The 23,569-nt window shown below is 35.7% G+C and overlaps 1 protein-coding gene across 1 annotated transcript in view; it reads left to right on the top strand.

The window, feature by feature from the left end:
- Positions 1–23,569, top strand: part of VPS13B (vacuolar protein sorting 13 homolog B) — a 775,227-nt gene that overhangs the window by 208,834 nt on the left and 542,824 nt on the right. The window contains exons 17-18 of the mRNA XM_052651420.1: positions 474–608; positions 1,396–1,569. Of these exons, the coding sequence (XP_052507380.1) occupies positions 474–608; positions 1,396–1,569 (309 nt within the window). The remainder of the gene's footprint in view (positions 1–473; positions 609–1,395; positions 1,570–23,569) is intronic.

The following is a 23,569-nucleotide window of genomic DNA, read 5'->3' as shown; positions in this document are numbered from 1 at the left end:
TAGATTTTGCTTATAAGCTATTGTATTTTAACTTAGGAGCTGTTTTGAGCTATCTTGTTTCTCTCTTTGCATCCTACCTAACCAAGATATTTTGGAGTCTGTTTATACAGGTAGTTTCATGCTTAAATTAATGCGTCTGCATAAGTGAAAGTCAGTTTATAAGTTTAATTTGTTTCAAAGTGAAAATCTTAATCCATATTCTAAAACCAAATGTGATTTTTTTTTAGTATCCATATTTTTAAACAACTGTTTGTTTAAAATTTGCATAAGTACAGTTTTAAGAGTTCAACCTGTTTGTTTTAAAATTGCATTATTTTACCTCCTAAACACTAAACTGTGAAGCCTAACACAAATACTGTAAGAACATCTGAGGTAGATAATTAAAGTATAATTAAGTTTAAATGCCTCGGTGAAGGAGTATAAAAATTATTTAAATTCAATCGGCTAGTACATTTGCAGTTTTCTTTTATTAGGTGTGAAATCTAAGAATCCCCTGCCAACTCTTGAGGGCTCAATCCAGAATGTTGAATTGAAGTACTGCAGCACATCATTGGTCAAATGTGCCTCTGGGACCGTGGGATCAATAAAAATTTGTGCCAAAGCCCCAGGTATGTGCAGCTGGACCGTGTAAAACTTTATTGCCTGTATAGGAGAATTGGCCTTGCATTTTACAAGGAGCGTTACTGAAACAAGAATTTACTCATTGTTCCTATGAATCAGAGGTTTTAAATTTTTTTATTTTACTTGAAAAAAGTTGTTAATTGTGCCAGGATGATACTTCTTGACATTAATAAATTAATTTTTACTTAAGAAAAAAATATTGCATAGTTTTAAGAATGGTTATGAGGGAAGAAAAATTAAAGGAAAGTTTAGTCTTACACTTTTTGGGGTGGAATAGGAGATATAGATGTATATGACACTTAAAAATTAAATTAAAATGTTGCTAGTATAATGAAATTAAACAGAAACCCCGGCTGTTTTTCACCTTAAGGTTGTAATTGACTTTGCTTTCCTTCCAATACTTGATTTCATAGTATTTTCCTTAAACTATTTGTTATTTAATTTTTTCCAATGTGGATTAAATGTCTAGATAAGTTTAAAGAGGTACAGATTCCCTTTAATATTTATAATACAGTGTGTTCATGTTGTTTTATTTTACATGTTTTTCTGAATGTGTTCTACATTTATCAACTAAATACTAAAACATTTTAAGAGTTAAAAACGCATTTAATTTTTATCAGTCATACTTTTTAGAATATAACTAAATGTACTGCTAAAATTAATAGGTGTAAATAGAAATTTTATATTGTTAGTATACTTTAAAATCAAGCATCTGCAGGCTACTCCTATATATTTTTTTTGATAACCTTCTTTTTCATACATCTGTGTATTCAGGTGACAGTGGAAAAGAGAAGTTGATTCCATTGCTTCAGGGTCCTTCTGACACTAAAGACCTTCATAGCAGCAAGTGGCTCAATGAGAGCAGAAAGCCAGAATCTCTTTTAGCTCCAGATTTGATAGCCTTCACAGTCCAGGTTCCACAGTGTATGGACTACTGCCACAGTTCTGGTAAGTATACCAGTATTCACTTGTTTTGAATTTTCTTTTCCAGCAAGACTATTAAAAAGGCACTTTCTTTCATTGCTTCTCTCCTTTCCTTACCTCCCCTTCCCTCACTCCTCATTTTCGTCCATTCTTCCTCTTTTTTTCATTTGTGTCCATTGGGATACACCCTGCAGTTATCCTCTTTGAAAATTCAAATGAAGTATTTTGTATCATTTTTGATAAATGATGTGTTTACAAACAATAATGATTTTATTCTATTTTATTAAGAGATAATTTCTTTGTATGTATAACAGTTAACCTTCAGGTTCAGCTACTACCAGTACTAAATCCAACTGAGTTTTAAAATATATTATGTAATACATAGAAAGGAGTAAAAGAAATTTAAAACATTGCAAAGAGAAAATATTTTTCTTGGGATAGTAGTACTTTGTGACCCATAGTTTGCCATGTTGAAATAGTGGATTGAGCGTTCTGTGTATTTACAGGAGGGAAAAGATATTGATGGTGTAACAAAGGGAAAAACGCAGGAGGAGAAGCTCCTTGCCTCTGTTTCATTTTATTTCATGTCATTTTATCTATTTCATTTTATTCACTACCGTAATAGCAGATCCACTCCTCTCATGTTGAGAGGAGATATTAGGAGGATCAGTGAAGCCTGGGGATAAAGAGGTGTGGTAAGGAGAGCCTGACGTCAGCAGTGAGTTCAGTTAGTATGTCGTTAGTAAAGCCAAGACAATGATACTGGAAATAAGATAGCTAGATAGATGTTCTTAAAGATATTCATCAGCCCCCAGTCAGTGGGCTGAATTTTTTCTGTAGAATTAATTGGCCAGTGAGGTGATTTCAAATAGCTCCGTAAGAGTAGAGCTCAATTAACGATATGTAACAAATACTGTAGCTTATAGGAAATGCATTAAACATAAGTTCAAAGTAAGTTCACTTTGACTAAGTTCAAAGTAGAAACCATGAAAAGATTTGTAATTAGCTAGACAGAGATTGGGTGAACTCTGGGAGTTGGTGATGGACAGGGAGGCTTGGTGTGCTACGATTCATGGGGTCGTGGAGAGTCGAACACGACCGAGTGACTGAACTGAACTGAAGACAGAGATTATATGGAGTGAATATTTGAAGCAAGGTACATATGCAGTGATGCAAAACCATTTGAAAGCAGAATTTGATATGAGCAACATTTGTAGCTGAATGGCATTCACACCAGAAACTGGAAATTAGTATTTGAAAGGTGAGTCTGAGAACCCCTGAATCAACATTCTTTTGAAGAGATCTCCTCACAAAGACATTTTCATCTTGATGAGGCTGAGTGTGGAACCCTGAGGGAAAAAAATGTAAGGATGAGGCCACTACCTATCCCTTATGGCTAGAAGACTTTACTAGTAGTTTAAGGTAGGGCTTGGTAAACATTTTACTAACATTTTGGGCATTATGGGCCATATGGGCTTTGTTTCCATTGTGCTGTTTTAGCAGACAAAAAAAGCTGTGAAAAAGTGGAAGTGTTAGTTGCTCAGTCCTGTCTGACTCTGCAACCCCAAGGACTGCAGCGTTAGGCTCCTTTGTCCATGGGCTTTTCTAGACTAGAATACTAGAATACTAGAGTGGGTAGCCATCCCTTCTCCAGGGGATCTTCTCAACCTGGAGACTAAAGTTGGGTCTCCTGTACTGCAGGCAGATTCTTTTTACTGAGCCACCAAGGAAGACCAAAAACAGCCATAGGAAAATGAATGGGTGTGACTGTGTTCCAGTAAAACTTCATTCACAAAACAGGAGGTGGGCAAGATTAGCCTTTGTGGATCACCTACCCTGCATCGGGAAAAATGATTCGTGGTTAAATCATGCTTTTTTAAAATGCCTATTTAGTCATATTCTTTGAATACGCTATTGGAGAATCTCCTTTTTATAACTGTCCAAATAGTAGTTTTTGGTAGGTTTTGTTTTCAAATCATTAAAATGTTATTAGAATGACCAGACCATCTGGTTAGAATTTTTATACCTAAGAAGGGACTAAGCTTACTAGAATCTATTGCATATGCTTTTTGTTTAACAGTTTAAAAAAATAAAAATAAATTATTTATTTGCATCTGTGGATCTTAGTTGAGGCATGCAGGAGCTTTGTTGCGTCACGCGGAATCTTTCATTGTGGCTCATGGGCTTAGTGGCTCCATAGCATGTGAGATCTTAGTTCCCCAACCAGAGTTTGAAGCTGTGTCTCCTGCATTGCAAGGTGGATTCTTAACTACCAGACCACCATGGAAGTCCTTACTGCGTATTCCTACACAGGATAGGGGCTCTTCATTTTTTTTGTTTTGCCATGTGTACCACTAGAATGAACCGAGTCAAGCATATTTAGATAATACTCTGATCTTTCTCATAACAGTATTTGTATTATTCTTTGTAATCTAAATGCATATTCAGGATCTCAGTATATATATTTGCATTTTGAACCTTTATATAAAAGTAAAGTACTGTAAAATTATACATATGATAGTTCTAAGATAAAATTTTATATTTTTCTACTGTTAAGGAGATTCATCTAATGTTCAGCATTAGTACATTTAGTGATATGTTTATGCATTTGCATGTAAAATTTTAATATGATCATGCATTTGGTTCTTTGAAGATATTCCTTGGGTGTGTTTTAATCCTAAAATGTAATGTGTTTTTAGTTAAACTACATTCGTATACTTTATTTAGGGTATTTTTAAATTTAAATTTTCCATCCATCTTAGGAACTGCCACCCACATTCATGACTTAGGTATTTATGATATGGTTATGAGAGAGCTCATAAGTATTTTTTTTAAAAGCTATTTCTAAAATAATATTAATCTTATGTTCCTGTAATAAAGTTTAGAGGGTGTGTGTTTATCAGTGTGTGTGTGTGTGTGTGTGTGTGTGTGTATGACTGATGGTATAAACAAGTTGTAAATAAATTTTAAATGAAGAAATAATTTATTAATAATCCTTTACAAGTTTATTGAAATATAACCCTTTTAGCAAGTTCTTTCCTAGCCACTGTATATAAAAACTTTTTTCTCTCTTGTTTGCATATATGTGCATACTCAGTGGTAAAAATCTGCCTGCCAGTGCAGGGGACAAGGGTTCGGTCCCTGGGTCGGAAAGATCCCCTGGAGAAGGAAATGGCAACCTACTCCAGTATTCTTGCCTGAAAAATCCCATGGACAGAGGAACATGGCAGACTGTAGTCCATCGGGTTGCAAAAGAGCCTCACAGGACTTAGCAACTAAACACACATTGACACTAACACATTTTGTTTTCTTACTATTCTAAAGTTTCTCGTATCATACTCTGTCGTAGTATATATATTACTGATTTGTCTTGTTGAGTTTTTTTTTTCCTGCTATTAGAATTTAATGTTTTATCATGGCTGGAATTTTTTGTCTTTCTTGATCACAGATGTATTCCTAGTGTCTAGAACAATATCCCACAAATAGTAGGCTATCAACAAATATTTGCTGAATGAATGAGCTAGTAAGTGATGATTGTATTTGCTTTTCTTTGGTTTTTGAGGCTGGAGCACCCAGTGAGTCATTACTGATGTTTGCTTCAGGGGGGAGAAAAAGATTCTGGATAGAATTCTGAACTCTTCTAGATGAACAATTAAGGGAAGCACAAGTAATCCCTGCTGTCTTTTTTAGAGACAGACCATCCAAAAGAGGTTGTTAATGTGCTTTTCCCATTGATTTATATACTTTGAATGAGAGGTTTTGGAATGTGGCAAATGGTGTATTTTAGAGGAGTTTGGTGGTCATTCTAACTGGCTTCTGATTATCACGGCATCCTGTATGGAAGACAACTGCTTTTGTGCATATGTTTCTAAATTGAAGGGGGTTATTGAAATTGGGAAGCAGATCATGTTGTGAATATTATTGAATATATTAGGAAGTGAGTTTTGAGAGAAGCTCACTCAGGATAAAGAGGCAGAGTTTTTCGGCTGTGACTTTAGAATGTGAGAAAATGGACAGCTTTTTAAATGGTATTAAATATAATTGACTAAAAGAAGTATTAACAGTATTAATAAAACTTATTATGGACACAATATTTTGCAACTTATAAATCACTTGCATGTAAGTTTTTCAGTTTGTTTACAGAACAAGACTGTTTTAAGCACAACAAATTTAGTTTGTCTAACAGAGGAGGAAATTGAGGCTCAGAAATTGTCCAAATGTTTAACAAGTCAGACTTTAAATCTGAATATGGGTCTTCTAACTGTATAATATTTTTCCACTGTCTCAGGTTATTTATTATTGTGTCTTTTATTCTTAACATCCATATTGTAAACATTGTACCACCCAGCCTTATACATTCTTAACTTTGAGAATCTCCTTCTTTACTTCATATTTATTGTTGTTTAGTTACAAGAAGTTGTGTCCAACTCCTTGTGGCCCTATGGACTGTAGCCTGCCAGGCTCCTCTGTCCATGGGATTTCCCAGGTAAGATTACTGGAGTGGGTTGCCACTTATTTGTCTAGGGGATCTTCCCGGCCCAGGGATTGATCCCCTGTCTCCTGCACTGGCAGGTGGATTCTCTATGGCTTAGTCACTTGGGAAGCCCTGACTTCATCTTAAATACTATCGAAAGAGCCACACTTCCATGGTGTCACAGTATTGCTTTGTGTTTGAAGTCTTACAAACTCCATTTTCTCTTTTCCTTCTCCTCCCTTGATCACTTTCTCTACTTGACTGGTGCTGATTCCAGCAAAGGAGCTAAAAGCTCCTTGGGAGTCCAGTGCAGCCCACCTTCCGAATTCATTGCTATTATTCACAGGAATCAGTGGCATTTCTGTTACTTAACGTTTGTATAGATAAATAGAGAGACTAGATTCTTCTTCACTTCCTTCAGAAGTAGAAGCACATGGTGACTATAAGTCGTGTATGTAAAATACTTTAAAATAGGTTCTCAACATTTTTTCTTTTCTTTTTTTAAATATAAACTTTAGCTCTTCTTTTTATGCTATATTTTGCCTATGATTTATAGCAGGTTCAGCTTGTTAAAAAGTTCTTTCTTAGTCTTTGTTAATCTGATACTAATGTATAAATAAATTTTTGAGTGCCTGCTATTTAGGAATATAAAATGATTACAAAATACTATTAGCTTAGGATCAAAGGGAACTTACAGGACAATCATTCCAATTTGTGAGTCAGTGTTAGGAGTCTTTTTGATATGTCCCTCTTTTTCTCTGTGCTTCAGATCTCTTGGCCTTCTTTAAATTTCTCAGTGGTGATTATGGTTTTGCATATTCTGTTTTTTTTGCCTGTCTGGGATTCTTACAACTGTCCATACCACTTTACCTTAGCCCTCTTTGAGTTTCAGCTTTGTGTTGAGGTCTTAGCTCACTTACTATATCTTCAAGTAAGCCCGAAGGCTACTTTTCCCTTCTCACCTTCCCAGTTTGATTAAGTATTTCTGTTACATTCATTTTCATAATTCACTGTATATTTCTTTCATAGCACTTAATGACAGTAGTATTTATGTAGCTGTGTGACTTGAATGCTGTCTGTCTTCACCATTTGACAGTGATTTCTGAGAGGACAGAGTTAGTCACTGGCTGCTTATCAGTTTATCTCCAGTACCTAAAATTTGCTGACATATAGGGAATTCTTAGAAAATCTTTTATTGAATGAATGAATAAATGGATTATTATGACGGAGGGTCAAGGGTATGAATGCATTTGACAGATAAATCGTAACTTCTTAATGTAATACATGTTAACCATCTACCCTCTTCTCTCCCTGTTTCTTCCTCTTCCTCCTTTTCCAGGCATACACACACCTACCCACACACCCACAGCCACAAACATCCCCTACCCCCCACTGGAGAGAATACCTACCAATATCTTTCTTTGTTAAACAGATATGATTAGTATTAGGTCCTCAGTTTGTTGGGCTGAAGCTTCCATTCCTTAGTCGTATAAGTGACATGAAATAATGTGTGTGTGTAATATGTGCACGCACACGTGTGTGTGTATATGTGCATGCACATGTGTGCTCAGTGGTGTCTGACTCTTTGCAACCCCATTGACTATAGCCTGCCCAACAGGCTCTTCCGTCCATAGAATTTTCCAGGCAAGAATACTGGAGCAGGTTGCCATTTCCTTCTTCAGGGGATCTTCCCAACTCAATTGTCAAACCTGTGTCTCTTGCATCTCTTGCATCAGCAGGCGGATTCTTTACCATTGAGCCACCTGGGAATCAACCCTATATATACATGACAAAACTTATTATCTTATGTTTCATTGGCATTTATGTATGATCATACCTTTTCCATTGAAACCTTCATCTCTCTTTCTCTCTTGGCCCTCAGGAGTTATAACACCTGATATCTTTTGCTTTTTTGTACATACTGTGAATGGCAACAATGACTGCTCTTTATTCTGAACTAGCTTTTAAAGGATATTTGTATAGTGAACAGTTCTGGGAGATAGATCCAGTGTCCCTCTGGAGCCAATGGAGTGCCTGCTTACTGCCCATTATAAAAGATCTGGTTCCTCAACACAGGGTTAATTTCTCCTTTTTTATTTGAAGTACTGTTGATTTACAGTGTTGAGTTAGTTTCAGGTACAGGATTCATTTCTTATAATGCATTCCACTGCATGTGCAGTCATCTACCCGGATACATCTTTGTTTTTTCTCTGTGAAACTTGAGGGCAAAAGGAACTGATATAAATACATATGTTGATACTCATGCTGCTTGCTGGGCCATGAGTAATATAGACCTTTGTTTGACTCAGGAGTCTCCTGTCTTCTACATCATTCATTATAGCTCAGAATTCTTGACACTAGCGCAGTATAGTCTGTTGGTTCTCCTTATTGAACCATCTTCATTTCCTTCCTCAAATGCGTTTCTTTCCTTTGTATCTTAAGTATATGTTGTTTCTGATAGTGTGACCAGTCCTCTTCTGTTTATTTGATTTAACCAACAGTGTGTGTATGTGTGTGTGTGTGTTTAGCAACCACCCCTCTGTGTATTTCTCTGTGTCCATTTATTTTCTCTTGAGAGCCAAACTCCAAATTTCAGCCACCTCTTGACCATTGCCCAATGGATATTTTACTGTTGCCTAACATGTTTAAAGCAAAACTCAGTGTAGTTTCCCTCATCCCACCTGATACTCCATCATTCAATTTCAGTTAATGGCACTGCTGCTGCTGCTGCTAAGTCACTTCAGTCGTGTCCGACTCTGTGCAGCCCCATAGACAGCAAGCAGCCCACCAGACTTCCCCATCCCTGGGATTCTCCAGGCAAGAACACTGGAGTGGGTTGCCATTTCCTTCTCCAATGCTTGAAAGTGAAAAGTAAAAGTGAAGTCACTCAGTCGTGTCTGACTCTTAGCGACCCCATGGACTGCAGCCTACCAGGCTCCTCCGTCCATGGGATTTTCCAGGCAAGAGTACTGGAGTGGGGTGCCATTGCCTTCTCCGGTTAATGGCGCTATTTACGTCTTAATGGTGAAAATTTTAGCACTAGGTTAATTGCACCTTCTTTCTCTCCTGCATATCGTAGATGTTCCACAGAACTTTTTTTTTTTTAACTGAGTAGTCCAGGATAAACAGAATAAATTTATTTTACTCACTTCCATGTGATTTGCCTACATGATTCCATGACATGTCTGAAAAAGTTCTCTTTTAAAATTTAATACAATCCTTCACATAGCACAAATTATGGTGTATTTTCCAGATATATATAGTGAACTTCTATTTAGTTACTACTTGTCTTGAACTTTTGTGCCGCTGGAAATTAGAGTTTTTCACACAAGCTACTGTTAAGACACTGTTTTGTATTTTGTAATTTTAATGAATTTATAAATTTACATGCAGAATGTTACATTTATTCCTAGAAAATTTCATCTAATTGATTTTGTTCACCATTAAGGAAGATGATAATCTTTTAAAATCAGGCTGCAGTTACTTGTGCAAGTAAGATGAACATGGTGTATTTGCTTTTGACATATAAAACTCAAAACAACTATTTCTTTCTAATACTAGAAAAATAGAATTTAATGATTTTGAGGATATATAAAAATCATTTAAAACAACTGTACCTTAAAATGTAATTTAAGTTATAAGATAGTTTAAGCTGAACTTTCTATTCCCTGGTTTTAATCAGTTTCAGAAATTGTTTTAACTTTACTAGATTGGCCTGTATTAAAAGTTATTTTACATTTTGCCCATGAAATATGTACTTTTGATTGTAGTTTTTGGGAAAGACAGTCACAGTTCTGTTCTCTGGAAACTCATATTTAAATTGGGCAGATAGTTTTCTTTCCTGATTAAAGTATACCAGCAAACACACACACTCTACTCTCACCATTTTTAGTTGGTTGGTTAGGATATGGATTAAGTAACCTTTAAAATGAAGACAGTATATTTTGGATTGTAAATTTTAATTTGGAAGAAATGTTTTTTGTTGTTGTTCAAAAAAATTCTTCTCATAATGTAGAATTAAGTAAATTGCCTTGAAGTTATATTTTTAGTATTTTTGACAGGATACATGAGTCAGAATGCTTATATATTGTAGCAATTAAAGACAATTCACATTTGTGGTTTGGGCATAAACGTGTAAAAATTATACCCATCTATCTTGTTACATTTCCTCTCTGCTCCCCGAGGACTTTACTATGTACTTTATCTGTGATTGCTGCCAGTTTTCTATCATGTTCCCACTGGGCTTCTGGTGCAAAAAATCTTATCCTCTTGATGACAGAGCTTGCCTGAATGATTTCATGCTCCTAGCATTTTTGTTCACGGGAATTAGGGGCAAAATGTAACTACAGCTGAACAGAGCGTCTATTTTTGTAATTTTGGAGTTTAGGCTCTGTTATTGGAACTAAATGAAGAGATGCAGGTGTTCTCCAGTCCAAGCCCTTTGGGAGTTTTGATGGTAGATGCTTGAAAAGAAAATGCATGTGTTTCCAGAGTCAAACAGCAGCTGTGAGACAAGGATTTATGTTTTTCTCAGAACTTTGGGATTTCAAAATGTTACATTTAATCACAAGCACAGAAAGGGGAGCAAATGTTAAAGATGTTACGCATAAAAGTAAGTTTACTGATTTCTTTACCATATGAACTATTTGTGGGAATATAGGAGCACAGTGATTTTTAATCAGAATATAAACAATTTCTAAAGGATTATGATAGTTACCAGGACATAGGCTTTTGAGAATGTTGCATTTGTAGCACAGAGAATTTTTTCATCATACTAAGGATTATGCATTTTTTTTCCCCATTTAGACAGATACACAGATATACACACAAATACAATGAAAGGTTTGATAAAATTTTTGCCAAATGTGTTTTCATTATAACTTTCAAGGCAAAAGTTTAAAAAACATTTTATATTAACACAGCCCAAGGTTTTTAAGTATAAGAAAAGAAATTCTATCTAGCATAGTAATTAAGGGAATTTTGCATATATATAAAGCATACATTTATCTGTATTAAAGCAGATATACACTTAAAACTTTTTCAAATCATGAAGTTTGTCTTATGGTTGATTCATCTTTAGCTAAGGAAAACTCTGCCGTATTTCTTTGCTACTCTCATATTTTATGTTTTATATTTTTAAGTAAAATTATTCACTCATTCAACAAATTTTTTGCAAGTTTTCTGCATATAGAAATAAAATGGTGCATCAAAATCTCTGCTGTAAAGAAATTTATGATATATTGAGGAGATAGGCATATAAACACCAAGATTAAATCAATGAATAAATGAATGAATGACTTACTAAAACAACTTATATTTTGAGTATAGCTTTACCCATTGTAAGCTATATTATTTTGAGCAAGTTAAACTCCTGAGTATTGCTTTCTCATCTGTAAAATGAGTGTATTTTTATCCGATTGTTAGGATTGTTATATACATTAAATTACACACTCTGTCTTCAAGTCCATTGTAATTGTAAAACATAATGGAAACTCTAAGTATTAACTTTATTCTGTCCAAAGTAGTAATCTTTGTTAATCATTATTTTTATTGAAGGCTCATGGTTTTTCTCTTGAATCCTTTTCTTTCCTATCATGTTCTCTGTATGTTAGCTGATCCCTGTCCACTTTAAAATTTCCTCCAAGTTAACTGTGTAAACCTGTGTTTCTGAAGCTACGAGCAAATCCTTTACCCAATCCCAGAATTCTACCTTCTTCCAGATTGAAATGTCTGCTGGATGGCATAATGGTAGGAGTCAGAAACAGTTCAATAGCAACAGGAAATTACTTTGCTTGCTTCTTTGAAAGGTCCCATATTCTGGAAGAAAGGCAATGCAAGAAATCTCTTGAGCCTTGTGGGTGACCAGTTGTTTTCCTTATTTATAGCACAAATTCAAAAGTTTGTATTTTTTTACTGCTTGTGTAGTAAAAAGAAACTGGTATTCTGAGTAAGTGATAGCTTCATTTGTAAATAGTATATTATTATATAAGAAGTATTTTACATTGTAATGAGCTTTAAGTGAACTTCAGTATAAAATATATAATGTTTTGTGTATTTTCAATGGATCAAAAAGCTAACATTATTACTTCAGTTTATTTTTATATTTTAGATAATGATGTCTTCAAAACGAGTTTTTATTTTTACATTTTCTGTTTAGACTTTGAAGTTAGCTGAGTAGTAGCTGTCATATTGGTCAAACGAGACATAGAAGCCTTAGTGAACCACTATGAGTTGATTTACAAAACAGGAGTAAATTTCCTATCAGTTTTTGCTACTTGCTTCTTCCCCTAATTGTTGTATCCCTTCTAGAAGAAACTTGATTCCAGAGATAGCTTTTACATCTGTTCTGTCAGCACAGTATTGACAGCAATCATCCTTATGCAGTTAATTCATTTTGCAAATAAATGATGAAAGTTAGTTGTCCATTAATGTGTAAGAATTTAATCACTTTTCTAAGATTGTTTTGTTTTAATTTCACCTTCTTTTAACTTCTATCCTTCCTCCTCTTCCTCCTCCTCCTCCTCTTTCTTCTCTCTCTCTCTTCTCCCTTCCTAATTAATAACCCCCTTCTAAGCAGCACCATATCACAGGGCAAACAGTCATAACTCTTTATAGGATTCTTTCCACATGAAACTGGTCAGGATCATAACAAGTACATGATAAGTATTTGGTAAATACAGACTTGTCCTAAGGAAATGATTTTTGCCTTTTGATATAATCTTTTTGTCTACAGGCCCACATCATTTTATTTCTAAATTGATCTGTGGGGGGAAAATGTAGTCTGGCTTCAGCCTGTTAAAGAATGTTTTTTAAAAGTGAAATCTTATCTCATATATATATATATACATACATATATATATATATAAATAAAATAGACAAATGTTAAAGATTATTATCTCATATAGGTATAAAATGAATGAATTTTAAAGATTATTAACATCATTGTCAATGAGAGAACCAGTCAGATGTTACAACTAGATCAAAGGGGAGTTTATAAAAAGACAGTTCTAGATCAGTACTACTGTAAAAAATTTGGAAATGGATGCAAAACAGGCTCTTTCTGCAGTGAGGAAGGGAGGTCATTTGTATTTCTACCTGACAGAATTTATTTGCATCTATAGTGAATAATTATTTTGCATTGCTATCGGTATCTATCATTTAGAGATTTGTAAGAGAACTCAAAGGCAATGATAGGTACAGAGTCCCTCTAGAATCACACTCAGATAACCTCTGAAGGTGTACTCTGAACAATGTAGAGCTCTTCATTGAAACACAATTTTTTCCCTGTAAGCCTTAATGGAATTCCAGATGGTTAGGCTATTTTTAGCTGAGACAGTTTAAATATAGAGGCAGGTCAGAAGTAATTTTGTGAAGCAAATATTCAGTACATGGAAGATAAATTAAAGGAAAATAATACCACCGGCAGAGGGCAGTGATGAAGTTAACAGTTTCCTCTCATCAAAGGATACATTGATTGTTGAAGAATTCTGGGCTAATTCTGTAGACCTTAATTTGAATTTAACTTTTGAAATCTTGTCATATTAAGTTCCCTACAACCAGGTGCTTTGTTAGTATCTGCAACTAAAAAAGGCCTTATGTTTATTTATTTTGTTAATATATAAGATATGTTGACCTGGTTTTAAAGTAAATAATGTGTTCTAACTTATTAAAAGGCTTTCCTGGTGAAAGTGTTCATACAACAAAAATTTGAATACCTTCTCTCTATCTCATACTGCTTTAAGTATTGAGAAAGATGATTTCACATACACACACACACACGAAAGAGGAGTTGTTGAACCTCACAGAAGTAACCTTTGCTTGATTATGATGTTTTTATTTTACTGGATAATTATATTTTTTCTTTGAGAATTAAATGTCTTATACAGTGTTATCTAAATTATAAAAGCCTTTCTTCAAATGTGAAAATTATATCTTATCTGATATTTTCCACTGAAGAGAGAATTCTGAAATATTGTGAAAGTATTTGTAAGAATAGAGTAGACAGAGTTGTGCAGAACTCAGTTATAAATAAAAAGCAATAAAGAAAATAAAAAATGCATCACAGGAAGATGGCATTTCATTTCATTTTCATTTAAATGATGACATTTCATTTTCACTTAAATTAAAATGTGGTAGGACTATTAATTTGTGCAAACTCTCCAGAAATCAATTTAGCAAAACTTATTAAGGACTTTAAAAGTGGTAATCAGTCATAATTCTATTTTAAAGACTATATCATTAAAGGAGTAATCCCAGATGCACTTAAAGACTTGTATTTAAAATGTAAGCATAATCATATCAGCTTACTTATAATAATCACAAATTTTCCTTGTTGTCCAATAGTAGGGAAATTATAAAGATAAATTTAAAGAAGAGCATCTTTGAAATCAAGCAATAGAAAGTATATATCATAAAAAAATCTTTATAATAAAAGTTTGTGTGGAAAAATGTTAAACCTATATATAATAAAATTTGGGTTTTTAAAAATTTCTCTTAACATGTATATACATATATATTTACATGTATTAGAAAAATTAATTTTTAATAATGATTATCAGTGTTTTATGGGATTATGAGTCATTTCTCATTAATATTTATATTCAGAGGAAGAGTATTTGGTATTTTCTGCCAAGAGTATGCTTAAATATTTCTTTTTTAAAATGCTTATTTTCAACTATTTTATGGATTATTATGGTTATCTTGCTCACAATTAAGCATTCTTGCACACTAAATCATATACAATCTTTGATATTTAAATAGAATTTCACTTTGAAAACAACATGTGTGTCCTAAAATCCAGAGTTTACAGCTTAGTTTTCATAGATACTTTGGGGGGTGTTAGTGTATAGCTGAATAAAATAACAGATTTTAAGAGGGCATAATTTCCATTTCTCCTTAAATAGTTTCAGTCTTGTGATTAAAATGTTTAAAATGATTTTATTTTTCACTTAACTTGTTTTGTATTTATAAAGTGTCTTCCTTATCAGCTATCTGGGATCATTCTACACAAAAACGCTGCAGTGAAATTTGATTTACGCTTGTACTTATGAATTAGCTCTTTGAATATTTGAATGGTTAGGATATTTGAATACAGATTTTGAATACATAAGATCAAAGAATTGTCATAGTTAAAATTCAAGGCCAACTCAAATTTCTTCTTAAATTCACAGTGAAGTTGAAATACTCTTAAGTTTTTAGTGAAAACTAGTAGAAATGAGTACTTTGAAAATAGTACTTTAATGGAAGAATAAATTAAAAAATCTTCATATCTATAATTGTTCTGTTTCAGGTAAAAGTAGACTTATGCAAATAGAATTCTAAAAGATACTTTTTAGGCAGACAGTTAAAGATATTCACTGGCATTTCACGGACATTAGAGGTTGATAACTGTTGCTTTTTGTTGTTTTTACTGTCATTTCCACATAGTTAATTTTATTCTTCATTCAAGCATAATTTATGATTATTAGACATGATTAAGTTTACTTCTAAGGACTCCTAGGTGGCTCAGTGGTGAAAGAATTCACCTGCCACTGCAAGGAATGCAGAAGAGGTGGGTTTAGTCCCTGGGTCGAGAAGATTCTCTGGAATAGGAAGTGGCAAACCACTCCACTATTCTTGCCTGGGAAATCCCATAGACAGAGGAGCCTGGTGAGCTAGAGTCCATGGGGTCTCAAAGAGTCAGACACGACTGGTAATTTTCTGAAGTTATGAGTTCTAATTAATGAAAGGCAGACAGAGCTTGGTGAACTGTCTTTGGGAAAAAGGGAAATTGATGGGCCTGAAACTTTCTAATATGGTAATGAGCAGTCACTGAATGGAGAGGAGGAAGGAAGGAGGAGTAGACAGCAGTAAACAAGCAGTTATTAGGTAAGAGTTTAAAACAATTGATTTTATATTCTTAAATCATTGTCAGTTACCCTTAAAATAAGACTTTGTTATAATCAGTAATGCAGGGTAGAATAATACATGTTTTTAATATATTTTATTTATTTTTAAATATATATATATATTGTTGAAGTATAGTTGACTTACAATGTTTCAGGTGCACAGCAAGGTGATTTGGTTATACAAATACACTATATTATTTTCAAAATGATTTTCCATCATAGTTTATTACAAGATACTGCCTGTAGTTGCCTGTGCTATAGAGTAAACCTTTGTTGCTTGCTGCATATCTGTTTTTTAATTTGAAATCTAGCATTATATTTATATTAAACAAGTGGAATCAAAATGTCATAATTTTTTCAGTTAGGCAAACATTTTTAAGTTTTCTGAAATATATATATACATATTAATATATAAGTTTTTGTACTACACTTGATAAAGGCTTGAGAAAGAACAACAACAAAAATAGATGGAGAAATTGGAGAATATAAACTTAATGAAATGGGAGCACTGAATATGAAATAGAAAAAGTGAAACACAATAGATAAAAGATCATCATATAGCCTTTTTTTTTTCAAACATGACCGCTTTCTCTGATAATGAGTGATGTTGAGCATTTTTCATGTTTTTGTTAGCCATCTGTATGTCTCCTTTGGAGAAATGTCTGTTTAGTTCTTTGGCCCATTTTTTGATTGAGTGGCTTATTTTTCTGGAATTGAGCTGCAGGAGTTGCTTGTATATTTTTGAGATTAATTCTTTGTCAGTTGCTTCATTTGCTAATATTTTCTCCCAGTTTGAAGGCTATTTTCTCCCATTTTGAAGGCTATCTTTTCACCTTGCTTATAGTTTCCTTTGTTGTGCAGAAGCTTTTAAGTTGAATTAGGTCCCATTTGTTTATCTTTGCTTTTATTTCCAATATTCTGGGAGGTGGGTCATAGAGGATCCTGCTGTGATGTCTGTCGGAGAGTGTTTTGCCTTTGTTCTCCTCTAGGAGTTTTATAGTTTCTGGTCTTACGTTTCGATCTTTAATCCATTTTGAGTTTATTTTTGTGTATGGTGTTAGAAACTGTTCTAGTTTCATTCCTTTACAAGTGGTCGACCAGTTTTCCCACCACCACTTGTTAAAGAGATTGTCTTTTCTACTTGTATATTCTTACTTTCTTTGTCAAAGATAAGGTGTCCATAGGTGTGAGGATTTATCTCTGAGCTTTCTGTTTTGTTCCATTGATCTATATTTCTGTCTTTGTGCCAGTACCATACTGTCTTGATGACTGTGGCTTTGTAGTAGAGCCTGAAGTCAGGCAGGTTGATTCCTCCAGTTCCATTCTTCTTTCTCAAGACTGCTTTGGCTATTCAAGGTTTTTGTATTTCCATACAAATTGTGAAATTATTTGTTCTAGCTCTGTGAAAAATACCATTGGTAGCTTGATAGGATTGCATTGAATCTATAGATTGCTTTGGGTAGTATACTGATTTTCGCTATACTGATTCTTCCGATCCATGAGCATGGTATATTTCTTCATCTATTAATGTCTCCTTTGATTTCTTTCACCAGTGTTTTATAGTTTTCTATACATAGGTCTTTTGTTTCATTAGGTAGATATATTCCTAAGCATTTTATTCTTTTTGTTGCAATGGTGAATGGAATTGTTTCCTTAATTTCTCTTTCTGTTTTCTCATTATTAGTGTATAGGAATGCAAGGGATTTCTGTGTGTTGACTTTATATCCTGCAACTTTACTATATTCGTTCATTAGCTTTAGTAATTTTCTGGTGGAGTCTTTAGGGTTTTCTATGTAGAGGATCATGTCATCTGCAAACAGTGAGAGTTCTATTTCTTCTTTTCCAATTTGGATTGCTTTTATTTCTTTTTCTGCTCTGATTGCTGTGGCCAAAACTTCCACAACTATGTTGAATAGTAGCGGTGAGAGTGGGCACCCTTGTTTTGTTCCTGACTTTAGGGGAAATGCTTTCAATTTTTCACCATTGAGGATAATGTTTGCTGTGGGTTTGTCATATATAGCTTTTTATTATGTTGAGGTATGTTCCTTCTATTCCTGCTTTCTGGAGGGTTTTTTTTTATCATAAATGGATGTTGAATTTTGTCAAAGATTTTCTCTGCATCTATTGAGATAATCATATGGTTTTTATTTTTCAATTTGTTAATATGGTGTATTATATTGATTTGTGGATATTGAAGAATCCTTGCATCCCTGGGAAAAAGCCCACTTGGTCATGATGTATGATCTTTTTAATGTGTTGTTGGATTCTGTTTGCTAGTCATTATCAGAGAAATGCAAATCAAAACCACACTGAGGTACCATTTCACGCCAGTCAGAATGGCTGCTATCCAAAAGTCTACAAGCAATAAATGCTGGAGAGGATGTGGAGAAAAGGGAACCCTGTTACACTGTTGGTGGGAATGCAAACTAGTACAGCCACTATAAAGACTAGCATGGAGATTCCTTAAAAAATTGGATATAGAACTGCCATACGACTCAGCAATCCCACTGCTGGGCATACACACTGAGGAAACCAGAATTGAAAGAGACACGTGTACCCCAGTGTTCATCTTAGCACTGTTTATAATAGCGAGGACATGGAAGCAACCTAGATGTCCATCAGCAGACGAATGGATAAGAAAGCTGTGTTACAAATACACAATGGAGTATTACCTAGCCATTAAAAAGAATACATTTGAATCAGTTCTAATGAGGAGGATGAAACTGGAGTCTGTTATACAGAGTGAAGTAAGCCAGAAAGATAAACATCAATACAATATGCTAATGCATATATATGGAATTTAAAAAGATGGCAATGATAACCCTGTATGCGAGATAGCCAATGAGACACAGATGTATAGAACAGTCTTTTGGACTCTGTGGGAGAGGGTGAGGATCGGATGATTTGGGAGAATGGCATTGAAACATGTATATTATCATATGTGAAACGAATCGCCAGTCCAGGTTCAATGCAGGATATAGGATGCTTGGGGCTGATGCACTGGGATGACCCAGAGGGATGGCATAGAGAGGAAGGTGGGAGGGGGGTTCAGGATTGAGAACACGTGTATACCCGTGGCGGATACATGTCAGTTCAGTTCAGTCGCTCAGTCGTGTCCAACTCTTTGCGACCCCATGGATTGCAGCACGCCAGGCCTCCCTGTCCATCACCATCTCCCGGAGATCACCCAGACTCACGTCCATCGATTCATGATGCCATCCAGCCATCTCATCCTCGGTTGTCCCCTTCTCCTGCCCCCAATCCCTCCCAGTATCAGAGTCTTTTCCAATGAGTCAACTCTTTGCATGAGGTGGCCAAAGTATTGGAGCTTCAGCTTTAGCATCATTCCTTCCAAAGAAATCCCAGGACTGATCTCCTTCAGAATGGACTGGTTGGACCTCCTTGCAGTCCAAGGGACTCTCAAGAATCTTCTCCAACACCACAGTTCAAAAGCATCGATTCTTCGGCACTCAGCCTTCTTCACAGTCCAACTCTCACATCCATACATGACCACAGGAAAACCATAGCCTTGACTAGATGGACTTTAGTCGGCAAAGTAATGTCTCTGCTTTTGAATATGCTCTCTAGGTTGGCCATAACTTTTCTTCCAAGGACTAAGCGTCTTTTAATTTCATGGCTGCAGTCACTATCTGCAGTGATTTTGGAGCCCCCAAAAATAAAGTCTAACACTGTTTCCACTGTTTCCCCATCTATTCCCAAAAGTCATGGACCGGTGCCATGATCTTCGTTTTCTGAATGTTGAACTTTAAAAAGCCAACTTTTACCCTCTGTTCTTTCACTTCCATCAAGAGGCTTTTTAGCTCCTCTTGACTTTCTGCCATAAGGGTGGTGTCGTCTGCATATCTGAGGTGATTGATATTTCTCCCAGCAATCTTGATTCCAGCTTGTGTTTCTTCCAGTCCAGCGTTTCTCATGATGTACTCTGCATAGAAGTTAAATAAGCAGGGTGACAATATACAGCCTTGACGCACTCCTTTTCCTATTTGGAACCAGTCTGTTGTTCCATGTCCAGTTCTAACTGTTGCTTCCTGACCTGCATACAGATCTCTCAAGAGGCAGGTTAGATGATCTGGTATTCCCGTCTCTTTCAGAATATTCCACAGTTAATTGTGATCTACACAGTCAAAGGCTTTGGCATAGTCAATAAAGCAGAAAGAGATGTTTTTCTGAAACGCTGTTGCTTTTTCCGTGATCCAGTGGATGTTGGCAATTTGATCTCTGGTTCCTCTGCCTTTACTAAAACCAGCTTGAACATCAGGGAGTTCACGGCTCACGTATTGCTGAAGCCTGGCTGGGAGAATTTTGAGCATTACTTTCCTAGCATGTGAGATGAGTGCAATTGTGCAGTAGTTTGAGTATTCTTTTGCATTGCTTTCTTTGGGATTGGAATGAAAACTGACCTTTTCCAGTCCTGTGGCCACTGCTGAGTTTTCCAAATTTGCTGGCATATTGAGTGCAGCACTTTCACAGCATCATCTTTCAGGACTTGAAACAGCTCAACTGGAATTCCATCACCTCCCCTAGCTTTGTTCGTAGTGATGCTTTCTAAGGCCCACTTGACTTCACATTCCAAGATGTCTGGCTCTAGATTAGTGATCACATCATCATGATTATCTGGGTCGTGAAGATCTTTTTTGTACAGTTCTTCTGTGTGTTCTTGCCACCTCTTCTTAATATCTTCTGCTTCTGTTAGGTCCAGACCATTTCTGTCTTTTATCAAGCCCATCTTTGCATGAAATGTTCCCTTGGTATCTCTAATTTTCTTGAAGAGATCTCTAGTCTTTCCCATTCTGTTGTTTTCCTCTATTTCTTTGCATTGATTGGTGAAGGCGGCTTTCTTATCTCTTCCTGCTATTCTTTGGAACTCTGCATTCAGATGCTTATATCTTTCCTTTTCTCCTTTGCTTTTCGCCTCTCTTCTTTTCACAGCTCTTTGTAAGGCCTCCCCAGACAGCCATTTTGCTTTTTTGCATTTCTTTTCCCTGGGGATGGTCTTGATCCCTGTCTCCTGTACCATGTCACAAACCTCATTCCATAGTTCATCAGGCACTCTTATCTATCAGATCTAGGCCCTTAAATCTATTTCTCACTTCCACTGTATAATCATAAGGGAGTTGATTTAGGTCATTCATGAATGGTTTAGCAGTTGTCCCTACTTTCTTCAATTTGAGTCTGAATTTGGTAATAAGGAGTTCATGATCTGAGCCACAGTCAGCTCCTGGTCTTGTTTTTGTTGACTGTATAGAGCTTCTCCATCTTTGGCTGCAAGGATTATAATCAGTTTGATTTCGGTGTTGACCGTCTGGTGATGTCTATGTGTAGAGTCTTCTCTTGTGTTGTTGGAAGAGGGTGTTTGCTATGACCAGTGCATTTTCTTGGGAAAACTCTATTAGTCTTTGCCCTGCTTCATTCCACATTCCAAGGCCAAATTTGCCTGTTACTCCAGGTGTTTCTTGACTTCCTACTTTTGCATTCCAGTCCCCTATAATGAAAAGAACATCTTTTCGGGTGTTAGTTCTAAAAGGTCTTGTAGGTCTTCATAAAACCATTCAACTTCAGCTTCTTCAGCATTACTGGTTGGGGCATAAACTTGGATAACTGTGATATTGAATGGTTTGCCCTGGAGACGGACAGAGATTATTCTGTCGTTTTTGAGATTGCATCCAAGTACTGCATTTGGACTTTTTTGTTGACCATGATGGCTACTCCATTTCTTCTGAGGGATTCCTGCCCACAGTAGTAGATATAATGGTCATCTGAGTTAAATTCACCCATTTCAGTCCATTTTATTTCGCTGATTCCTAGAATGTCGATGTTCACTCTTGCCATCTCTTGTTTGACCACTTCCAATTTGCCTTGATTCATGGACCTGACATTCCAGGTTCCTATGCAATATTGCTCTTTACAGCATCGAATCTCGCTTCTATCACCAGTCACATCCACAACTGGGTATTGTTTTTGCTTTGGCTCCATCCCTTCATTCTTTCTGGAGTTATTTCTCCACTGATCTCCAGTAGCATATTGGGTACCTAATGACCTGGGGAGTTCCTCTTTTGGTGTCCTATTATTTTGCCTTTTCATACTGTTCATGGGGTTCTCAAGGCAAGAATACTGAAGTGGTTTGCCATTCCCTTCTCCAGTGGACCACATTCTGTCAGACCTCTCCACCATGACCTGCCCATCTTGGGTGGCCCCGCAGGCATGGCTTGGTTTCATTGAGTTAGACAAGGCTGTGGTCCTAGTGTGATTAGATTGACTAGTTTCCTGTGAGTGTGGTTTCAGTGTGTCTACCCTCTGATGCCCTCTTGCCACACCTACCATCTTACTTGGGTTTCTCTTACCTTGGGTGTTGGGTATCTGTTCACGGCTACTCCAGCAAAGCACAGCCGCTGCTCCTTAGCTTGGACGAGGGGTATCTCCTTACCGCCGCCCTTCCTGATCTTCAACGTGGGATAGCAAGAGATCCGTGTTCAATCCTTGGGTCGGGAAGATTGATCCCTGGGGTAGGAAATGGCAAGCTACTGTAGTATTTTTGTCTGGAGAATTCCATGGACAGAGGAACCTGGCAGACTACAGTCCTTGGAGTCGCAAAGAGTCAGACACTACTGAGCGAATAACGCATGCACACACACACACAGACAGTTGGTGTTATAGTAATATTTTTCTGGTTCTTCTCATGCACCAGGTATTTCGGTAAGCATTTTAAGTAGAACCGAAGCAGTCCATCTGTAGAACTCATACACTTTCCCATTACACTAAGAGCAAAGAGTAGGGAAGAATGCAGATCCCCCAAAATTGACTAATCAGCTCATTTCATTCTGCTTAATTTCTTTTATTGGCTGTTAGGTACATGCATGATACTGCTAAAGGGTGGTATAAAAACGTATTAGATATATTAGATACCAGTCCCCATTGAGTAATATACCCCTATAACTAATTCTAGAAAATAAGCTTAACAGATACTGTAATTGATTGGGAGAAAACTACATCTATCTGAAAATAGATGGCAGAAATTAAGTTGAATGGGAAGAGAGGATTGGATGATACTTGGAAAGTTTTCTCAAATAAGGATAGATATTGAAACCTGGAATGATAGAAGATTACATATGAGTTGAAAATTCTTACTGTTTAAACATTGCAAATACTTTCAGTTTCTGACATTGTTTTACTTTAAATGTTTGGTAATATTGTGAGTCAGCTTCTCCAGTGGCTCAGGGATAAAGAATCTGCCTGCCAATGCAGGAGACTTGGGTTTGATCCTTGTGTCGGGAAAATTCCCTGGAAAAGGAAATGGCTTCCCACTTCAGTATTCTTGCCTGCAAAACCCTGTGGACAGAGGAACCTGGCAGGCTACACAGTCCATGGGGGTCACAAAAAGAGATGGACTACTTAGTGATGGAATGACAATTTTTATGAGTACAAATCCATATTTTTATAAAGTTTAAAAGTATATTTTTGTTAAAGTTTAATTATTTAAAAGTGTATGGGTTATATTTATAGTAAAGGAGTTTGTCTTCTTAAGTGTTTCAGTATATTCAGATAACTATAATCAAAATTGTATTTAAAATTTTCAAATTTTACAGTGTGATTATACAATATGAAATATTTGTAATACTTGCTATTACTGCTTTTGTTTCCTAAA

The sequence above is a fragment of the Budorcas taxicolor genome, chromosome 14 (genome assembly GCF_023091745.1).
Source record: "Budorcas taxicolor isolate Tak-1 chromosome 14, Takin1.1, whole genome shotgun sequence".
NCBI lineage: Eukaryota > Metazoa > Chordata > Mammalia > Artiodactyla > Bovidae > Budorcas > Budorcas taxicolor.
This window is presented reverse-complemented; position numbering and strand designations above follow the sequence as displayed.